This window comes from Heteronotia binoei, chromosome 4 (assembly GCF_032191835.1).
Source record: "Heteronotia binoei isolate CCM8104 ecotype False Entrance Well chromosome 4, APGP_CSIRO_Hbin_v1, whole genome shotgun sequence".
In the NCBI taxonomy this organism is placed as follows: Eukaryota; Metazoa; Chordata; class Lepidosauria; order Squamata; family Gekkonidae; genus Heteronotia; species Heteronotia binoei.
Genome location: NC_083226.1, coordinates 168373038 through 168383196, shown reverse-complemented (window position 1 = coordinate 168383196; position 10159 = coordinate 168373038). Strand labels below are relative to the sequence as shown.

The following is a 10159-nucleotide window of genomic DNA, read 5'->3' as shown; positions in this document are numbered from 1 at the left end:
CCTCTTTCGTGCAGCAAACAAGATCCTCTAAAACCCTGTTTCTGTTTGCCACACAAAAAAGGTGAAGGGAGTTGCAGCCCCGGAGCAGATAGTGTGAAATCCGACAGAAACCCCGCGGAGAAGAGGAGTGTGAGAGCAGCATAAGGCTAGTGGGGAATCGGTCAAGTACTCGTCTCTGTTTCTCACAATACAAGAACTCGCGGGTACTCATGGAAATGAATGAGCCGTAGGCTTAGAACAGAGGAAAGGAAATACTTTCACCCAAAGAGTAATTGACACATGGCATTCGCTACCACAGGAAGTGGTGGCGGCTACAAGCTAAACAGCTTCAAGAAGGGATTGGATAAACATGGAGCAGAGGTCCATCAGTGGCTACCAGCCACATGGTATAGTGGAACTCTCTGTCTTGGGCAGTAATGCTCTGTATTCTTGGTGATGGGGGGGGGCACAGTGGGAGGGCTTCTGGAGTTCTGACCCCACTGGTGGGCCTTCCGGTGGCACCTGGGTTTTTGGCCACTGTGTGACACAGAGTGTTGTGCTGGATGGGCCATTGACCTGATCCAATATGGCTTCTATTATGTTCTTAACAGCTGAAGGGGCTTCTACCGTTGTCCCTGGAATTTGTCAGCCCCCGTTGTTTAGAGACTATCTCACTGGCTGTCTTGTTCAGCCATCTTTGTATGGCTGGATCAAAAGCATAATGTAAACTGCTAGTACCTGCCTTCTGGAAGCAAAGCTGCATTCCGGGCAGTTCCCGCTAAGCCAAGCTAGCCAGTGGCTTGAAGAATATATTTAAAGTTAAAGTTACTTTCTTTTCACCTCTCCCCCTCCCCAGTTTAAAGTTAGTTGCTTTCTTTTCACCTCTCCCCCTCCTTCCTTCCTTCCTTCCTTCCTTCCTTCCTTCCTTCCTTCCTTCCTTCCTTCCTTCCTTCCTTCCTTCCTTCCTTCCTTCCTTCCTTCCTTCCTTCCTTCCTTCCTTCCTTCCTTCCTTCCTTCCTTCCTTCCTTCCTTCCTTCCTTCCTTTACATTTATTCTATATGACTCTCACATTAAGCAAGTTTGGCCACCCGGGCTTAAAATATGTGAAGTTTGAGAGAGGAGCGGGTAACTTCTCAGACTTTATGAATTCCTGGCTTATACATTAAACTATGTTTTTTTTTCTTCCCCCCTAGGCTGCTCCCATCCTTGGTCCCTTTCCCCGAGTAATGGAAAATTCCTCTGCGGCTTCTGCCTCCTCTGAGGCGGGCAGCAGCCGTTCGCAGGAAATCGAGGAGCTAGAGCGGTTCATCGACAGTTACGTTTTGGAATACCAAGTCCAGGGCCTGCTGACCGACAAGACGGAGGGGGACGGGGAGAGCGAGAAGACGCAGTCGCACGTCTCACAGGTGGGTGTGGAGAGGCAGCTTGAGCCATGGACTTTAAATGGGGCGGTGTGGCTACGGCACAGCGGATAGATTCATAGAATCACAGCAGCATAGAGTTGGAAGGGACCTCCAGGGTCATCTAGTCCAACCCCTTGCACAATGCAGGAAACTCACAAATACTTCTCCCTAAATTGCCCCGTGGCGCAGAGTGGTAAAGTTGCAGTGCTGCATCCTAAACTCTGCTCACAACCTGAGTTTGATCCTGGCGGAAGCTGGGTTCAGGTAGGTGGCTCGAGGTTGACTCAGCCTTCCATCCTTCTGAGGTCAGTAAAAGAGTACCCAGCTTGCTGGGGGGGAAAGTAGATGACTGGGGGAGACAATGGCAAACCACCCTGCAAAAAGTCTGCCGTGAAAACGTTATGAAAGCGACATCACCCCAGAGTTGGAAACGACTGGTGCTTGCCTTTACCTTTTTTACCTTAAATTCACAGGATCTTCATTGCTGTCAGATGGCCATCTAGCCTCTGTTTAAAAACCTCCAAGGAAGGTTAGACAGGAAGTGGGGTCGCCGGCCCCCTGGTCAAGAAAAGTTTGGCCCGCTAGCCAGTACTCCCTCTAATCTGTGGAGCCTCGTAAGCAAAAATCCTACTTTGTGAGTGACTGGTGTTAAAGTTGCGAGCCACTGCAAAAATTAGTTTGCTTTGGGGCCATCCTTCCTGAAGTAAGACAAAAATGCATGAGCCAAAGGCTAAAACACTGTGAGCTAGCTCACACTAATTCAGCTTAGAGAGAACGCTGCCGCTAGCTAGGGAAATATTGTCAAATGAGAATCAAGTGTTTCTTTTTAAACCCTTTGACTTAGAATGGCTCCTCCCCCTCGGTCTTTGGATTATAGGGTTTCCAGTTATCAGATGGGGACTGGATATGGTTGACACACACACACCCCTCAGCACTGATAGGGGATGAGGGGTGGGGTTGCCAGTTTCAGGTTGGGAAATTCCTGGAGATTTGGTGGTAGAAGCTGGGGAAGACAGGGACCTCCGTGGGGGTACAAGGCCACAGAGTCCACCCTCCAAAGCATCCGTTTCCTCCGGTGGAACTGGTCTCTGTAGTCTGGAGATCTAAGCTGTAATTCCAGGGGATCCCCAGGTCCCACCCGGAGGATAGAGATCTCCCAGCTGATTTACAGTTGATCTCCACAATTACAACTGTGTTACAATTGATTCCCAGACTACAGACATCAGTTTGTCTGGAGGAAGTGACTACTTGGGCAGATGGCCTCTTTGGCATTGTACACCTCTGAGGCTCATCCTCTCCCCAAACCCTACCCCCCAGGCTCCACCTCCAAATCTTGAAGAATTTCCCAGCCTCAGTTTAGCAACCCTCGTGTGGAATTCTAGCAGGAGCTCCTTTGCATATTAAGCCACACACCCCTGGTGTAGCCTATCCTCCAAGAGCTTACAAGGCTCTTTTTTCGAAGCTCTTGGAGGATTGGCTACATTCAGGGGTGTGTGGCCTAATACGCAAAGGAGCTCCTGCTAGAATTCCACCCCTGGCAACCCTGCTTTCTTTTGAACAAGTTTAATAAGTCTCAAAGATTTCAGGTTTTCACGGCTGGCATCATCATTAGGGTTTGTAGAATCTTTCGGGCTCAAGTGCCGTGTTCTACTGGAGAAAGTTTTTCTTCCAGACGTTTCATTCTCAGCTGCGGAGAACATCCTCAGTGGTGCCTGCTCCAGCTGCAACGCCACTGAGGATGTTCTCCGCAGCTGAGAACGAAACGTCTGGAAGAAAAACTTTCTCCAGTAGAACACGGCACTTGAGCCCGAAAGATTCTACAAACTTTAATAAGTCTGTTTGCTATAAAATTTACCAGTTATTATGAAACCATGACTTGAACTTGGAACATTTTTGATTGATTGATTTTAAAGATTTATACCCCACTTTTCTCCCCATCATGAGCCCAAAGCGGCTTATAACACCATTCTCTTCTCCTCACTTCTTATTTTCACAACAAAAGGCCTGTATGGTAGGTTAGCCTGGAAGTTTGTGACAGGCCCAAGGTCTTGTAAGAAAGGGCCAGAAGAACTGAACACTTCGGGAACCCTTCTTGCCCTCCTTCTCACGTCCTGCCTAAGTTCACAGAATCAGCATTACCTGTCAGATGGCCATCAGTAGCTCCGCTGTGCAATTGAGAGAGTCTGGCAAAGCAAGCTGTGATGCAGAAGGAAGCAAGAGAGAGGGAGAAGGAAACAGACAAGAGTCAGTTGCTTGGGGGCATGATAGGAGCCTTCCAGGGGCCTGATTTGGCCCCTGGGCCACATGTTTGGCACCCCTGGGTTAGATATTTGTGTTGTGGAATTCACTCCTTTTTGGAAATTTTGTACTGTGTATAAGGTATCTATGGAAAATAGGAAGAGACTTTTCAAATTTGGATTTATAAATTGTTTATTGTTTGGATGCACAATGGTGGTGATTTTGGCCTCTTTGGTCCAGGCTGCTCTGCCTTGCTCCACGGCCCAGTTGCTAGCAGTACTTGGCCCGGTACTGGTCCCCGGACCAGTGGTTGGGGACCCCTGGTGTAAAAGATTTCACACCTTGGAGAGCTGCTGCCAGCCTGAGTAGACAATACTGATTTTGTTGGACCAACGGATAAGGCAGCTTCACATGTTCACTCCGTGCTTTTCTTTGCAGTGGACGGCCGACTGCAATGAACGGATAGAGGGCAGTGGCTCCACGTCCAGGGGGAAAGGATCCACACCTCACAATCAAACCCAGGTAAGTGAAACCCAACTCTCCCAGTCCAAAGCCTTCTCTTGAGGCTGGTAATATTGCGATTTGGGGCTCTGTCAACAGAAGTCCAGATCACGTGATGTGATAGTATTGCTTTGGCTCTGTAAGACCTCACCTGGAGTCTTGTGTTCAGTTGGAATGGGTCCAGAGGAGGGTGACGAAGGGTCTGGAGACCAAGTCCTGTGAGGAAAGGTTGAAGGAGCTGAGGATGTTTAGCCTGGAGAGGAAGCGGCTAAGAGGTGATGGGATCACCATCTTCAAGTATTTGAAGGGCTGTCATCTAGAGGATGGTGTGGAATTGTTTTCTGCAGCCCCAGAAGGTAGGACCAGAATCAGTGGGTTGAAATTAAATCAAGAGTTTTCAGCTAAACATTAGGAAGGACTTCCTGACCGTTAGAGCAATTCCTCAGTGGAACAGGCTTCCTCGGGAAGTGGTGGCTCTCCTTCCTTGGAGGTTTTAAAACAGAGGCTAGATGGCCATCTGACGGGTAATGCTGATTCTGTGAACTTAGGCAGGACATGAGAAGGAGGGCAAAAAGGGTTCCCTCAGTGCTTAGTTCTTCTGGCCCTTTCTTACAAGGAAATGTCAATTGCCACTTAAGGGGCAGGAAGCAATTTCTCTAGGCCAGTTTGGCCTGGGATCCTGGAGGGTTTTTGGGTTTGTTTTTTTGCCATCTTCTGAGCGTAGAGCAGAGGTCACTGTGTGTGGGGGGGATGGGGGGAGATATTTGTGAACTTCCTGCATTGTGCAGGGGATTGGACTAGATGACCCCGGATCTACCTTCCCACTCTTTGATTTTGTGTACACTGCTGATTGCCCATCAATTACGGGAGTCGATATAAGGTATTGGCTGTCACATATAAAGCCTTTAGTGGCCTTGGGCCCCCATATTTGTGAGATTGTCTTCCCTGCTGTGCACTGCCATGACAGCTTTACTCACTGGAGCAAGGTCTCCTGTAAGTGCCCATCTGCAAATGGGCAAAAGCAACTCCCTTCAGCAAAAGGGCGACATTTCTCCCTTTTTCACAATACAAGAACTCATGGACATTCAATGAAATCGCTGAGAAGTTGGGTTAGAATGGAAATACTTCTTCACCCAAAGGGTGATTAACACGTGGAATTCATTGCCACAGGAGGTGGCGGCAGCTACAGGGATAGACAGCTTCCAGAGGGGATTGGATAAGCATATGGAGCAGAGGTCCATCAGTGGCTATTAGCCACAGCATACTGATGGAACTCCCTGTCTTGGGCAGTAATGCTCATAAGAACATAAGAGAAGCCATGTTGGATCAGGCCAGTGGCCCATCCAGTCCAACATTCTGTGTCACACAGCGGCCAAATATATATATATATATATATATATATATATATATATATATATATATACACACACACACACACACACACACACACACACACACATTGTGGCTAATAGCCACTGATGGACCTCTGCTCCATATTTTTATCTAACCACCTCTTGAAGGTGGCCATGCTTGTGGCCGCCACCACCTCCTGTGGCAGTGAATTCCACATGTTAATCACCCTTTAATCACCCTTGGGTGAAGAAGTACTTCCTTTTATCCGTTTTAACCTGTCTGCTTAGCAATTTCATCGAATGCCCACGAGTTCTTGTATTGTGAGAAAGGGAGAAAAATACTTCTTTCTCTACTTTCTCCATCCCATGCATTATCTTGTAAACCTCTATCATGTCACCCCGCAGTCGATGTTTCTCCAAGCTAAAGAGCCCTAAGCGTTTCAACCTTTCTTCATAGGGAAGGTGTTCCAGCCCTTTAATCATTTTAGTTGCCCTTTTCTGAACTTTCTCCAATGCTATAATATCCTATAATATTCTATAATATCCTATAATATAATATTCTGCTCTGTATTCTTGGTTGGGGGGGCACAGTGGGAGGGCTTCTGGTGTCCTGGCCCCACTGATGGACCTCCTGATGGCACCTGGGTTTTTTGGCTACTGTGTGACAGAGTGTTGGACTTGATGGGCCATTGGCCTGAACCAACATGGCTTCTCTTATGTTCTTATATCTGAGGCAGTGATGCTCTGTATTCCTCATGCTTTGGGGGCAGCAATGGGAGGGCTTCTAGTGTCCTGGCCCCACCGATGGACCTCCTGATGGCACCTGGGTTTTTTGGCTACTGTGTGACAGTGTTGGACTTGATGGGCCGTTGGCCTGATCCAACATGGCTGCTCTTATGTTTTTAAGACAGCTCTTTCTGCAAACCTGAGAAAAGCCCCAGGTTTGCAGGAAAAACTGAAAAAGAAATAACACCTTCTATGCTGTCATTTTGCTGATCTGTATGGGGAAAGCTCCAAAAAGTGGAGAGGTTCATATTGGTATTCAGAACTGGGAAAGAGTACAGAGGCGAAATTAGCATCTTCTTGGTGAACAACAGGGCTGGTAGAATTCTCTTTGACTTTTTTTTTTTTAACACTGCATTAATGAGGCTGCGTGCATTTAAAGATCCTGTAGGGATGTTCGCACATGAAAGGGCTTTGAAAACTAGGATGTGAATCTGTATTAAAGTTTGTGGGTATAAATTTGGGACTCATCTCAGTGATGGCCTCTTTATCTAAGTCCAGGATGATCCAGCACATAAAAAGATCTCGACGACGGCAGTTCTCCTTCTGCCAAACGCAACCCAAGTGATTGTTTCATTTGGCAAGAAAATTGTTTTAGCAAATTTTTCAGCAGACAAAAACAGGAGTGAGCAGAGAACCAACGCCTGGATGAAAGAATTTTTCATACAGATTAGCTGGGTGTTTGCCTGGTTGGATCTGCACCGATGCAGAGACAGAAACATCTCCCTTAACTACCAATTCTAGCCTTGAGCATCTTCAGCTGGCAGGACAGGGTAGCCTATAGAATGATCTCTGGCCACTGCCCGACCTTTTTTGTACCTTGTGCTGTTACCTGCAGCAGGTTGGATATTAGCAACATGATATAATTCACGGCTCTTGATTCTCAGCGGTGTGAGAACCAGTTTGGTGTAGTGGTTAAGTGCACGGACTCTTAACTGGGAGAACCGGGTTTGATTCCCCACTCCTCCACTTGCACCTGCTGGAATGGGCTTGGGTCAGCCATAGCTCTTGCAAGAGTTGTCCTTGAAAGGGCAGCTTCTGTCAGAGCTCTCTCAGCTCCACCTACCTCAGAGTTGTGGGGAGGGGAAGGGAAAGGCTATTGTGAGCCGCTCTGAACCTCCTTCAGGTCATGAAGGCTGGGGTATAAATCCAATCTCTTCTTCTAGGAGCAGTGGCAAGGAAAAAAAATACAAGAAGATGGCTGTCAGACTAACACGTGATGTCACTTCCGGCGATTCCTAGAGAGGCATAACATCACTTCTGGGTTCCCTCAGCAGTGATGCCATGCTGATGGCGTTCTCCATGTCCAGAGCTAGTTTGTTGTAGTGGTGAAGAGCAGTGGTCTCTAATCTGGAGTACTGGATTTTTTTTTTTTATTTCCCACTCCTCTGCATGCATCCAGCTGGGTGACCTTGGGTCAGTCACAGTTCTCTCAGGCCCACCTACTTCACAGGGTGTCTGTTGTGGGGAGAGGAAGGGGAGGCGATTGTAAGCTGCTCTGAGACACCAACTGAAGGATGGGATATAAATCCTCTTCCTCACCCCTCACTGTCTGGGAACCGTAGGGGATTGTAGTAGTGGCCACTAGAATAGAAGACTTTAAAGAGGGATTAGATGGATTAATGGAGGGTAGGTCCATCAATACAAGTGCTAAGAGGCGACGTTTTGAGAAGGTCTCAGGGCCCTGTTTGGTGGCCATCCATGGCCACAGGTTGCCTTCTGTAAGAAAAGGGTTGCTGCGCTATTGTGTGGGCAAGGGGAAAAACATGTAGCAGAAGACTGAGCCAAAATGTCTGAGATAGAAATGTTCTCACATTTTATCTGCAGTGTCTATGGTATACCATAGGAACGGTGGAAGTCTTAGACAATCCACTCTCAGTAGGCACTCTAGGACTTCTGTTCTCCTAGAGTCTGTGGTACGCCATAGGGTCTGCCCTCCGAAGAGGCCATATTCTCCTGGGGAACTGATAACTCTGTTCTTGAGCTCAGGTGTAATTCAAGGAGAACGCCAGGTCTCACCTTGAAATTGGGAACCTTCATGGGAGTGTGCTGGTTGGAGATGCTGAAGTGGGTAGATAGGTTTGTCAGGCTGTCATGGCAACATTTCCAGGAAAGAACTTGGAAGTGCTGTTGGATAGCTCTAGGAATCTGCTGAAACTCCATGGCAAAACGATAGAGTTTCCAGCAATTCCTAGAGCTACCTGACCTCACTTCCAGATTTTCCCCAGAAGTGACATCATAGCACACACATCAATGACTCTTTTTTCCCCCTGCTGCCACTCGGTGTGGCAGTAGCCAATGAGAGTCTGCCAGTGGGAGGTTTCCCTCCATAAGGAAGACCTGGCAGAACTTGTGGGGGAGGATGCAAGAATTATGGTGTTCAGTGAATAAGATAAGCCGTTTACACCCTTCAATTCAGTATGTCTTTGACCTTCCTGTTATTTCCTGGCTTTCACTTCACACAATAAAATCCCGCCATGTGTGTAGTAATTTTCCCAGTGAAATGCTTCTGTAACGTCATTTATTGAGTACAAACAGAGGCTTCTGTGGTTTTTTTTCTGTCGTGTAAAGACAGTTGGTTTTATGTTGAATAAAGCAGGGGTCATATTGCACCTTTAAGGCCAACCAAAACCCCCCCTTTTTTGCAGAAAGTTTGGCCAAAATGGCAAAAGGCAGAAACAGTTTCTCGGTTAAGCCACAGTTTTTGTCTCATATTTGAGCGCGTGTGGCGAGGCCTGGGACCTGCCTACCTCTGGGACTTCCTTTCCCCCATATGAGGCTCAGAGAGCACTTCAATCAAGCTCACAAATCCTCTTAACGATCCCCTGGCCAAAGGATGCTCAGTTGCCCACCACTAGGGCAAGAGCCTTTTCGGTGGCAGCCCCTACCCTCTGGAATGCTCTCCCTGAAAATTTCAGGACCCTGTGGGACTTACCACAGTTCTGCAGGGCCTGCAAGATAGAACTGTTTAAACAGGCTTTTAATATCTAATGGAGGCATCCAGTACGTCACCACCCCACAGCATTGATATCGTAACCCAAACAGAAATGCAAGGCGCTCAATAACATCCAGTAACATTGCAGTAAACAGCGCTAATCAAGTTAATAATGCCATCTAGGGATTAAAATTGTATACGTTTGAGACATTTTAATAACTTATTGTGATTTTACTGCAATAATTTAATTTTATGTTGTTTTCCTTGTTGTTAGCCACCCTGAGCCCATCAGGGAAGGGAAAGGAAAGGAAAGATCCCCTGTGCAAGCACCAGTCGTTTCTGACTCTGGGGTGATGTTGCTTTCACAACGTTTCCACGGCAGACTTTTTATGGGGTGGTTGGCCATTGCCTTCCCCAGTCATCTACGCTTTCCCCCGCAGCAAGCTGGGTCCTCATTTTACCGACCTCGGAAGGATGGAAGGCTGAGTCAACCTGGAGCCGGGTACTTGAAAACCCAGCTTCCTCCGGGGATCGAACTCAGGTCGTGAGCAGAGCTTAGGACTGCAGTACTGCAGCTTTAACACTCTGTGCCACGGGGCTCTTCATCAGGGAAGGGTGGGATACAAATAAAAAACAAACAGACAAAGATAGGGACTCCAGATGTGGAGGCCAACAACAGTACTCTAGGACAAGAAGCTAATTTGTCTTTCATTCTTCAATATTGTAGTGCTTTGTGGATCCTTCTCCAGGGAGGTTGAAGGGTTCAAAGTGTACAGACAAAGTTTCAGGACGTTTCTTAAGGCAGTGAAGGGGTCTCATGAATACGGACCTCGACCATAGAATCAGTCTCCCGCTAAGAGTGGGAGTTTTGATTTGCTGAGGGAAGATGCGCATAACTGGGTCCTTTTGTGCGGGTAATTTGTGGTTTTTAGTATTGTATTGAATGTAATAGGAGATAATAAATATTT

General features: G+C 47.4%; 1 protein-coding gene across 4 annotated transcripts in view; it reads left to right on the top strand.

Annotated features, from left to right (window-relative positions):
• Positions 1-1176: 1176 nt before the first annotated feature.
• CTIF (cap binding complex dependent translation initiation factor) overlaps positions 1177-10159 on the top strand; it is a 181662-nt gene continuing 172679 nt past the window's right edge. For all 4 annotated transcript variants that reach the window (XM_060236193.1, XM_060236192.1, XM_060236190.1 and 1 more), the window contains exons 1-2: positions 1177-1385; positions 4059-4142. In XM_060236193.1, the coding sequence (XP_060092176.1) occupies positions 1206-1385; positions 4059-4142 (264 nt within the window). In that variant the 5' untranslated portion in view covers positions 1177-1205. The remainder of the gene's footprint in view (positions 1386-4058; positions 4143-10159) is intronic.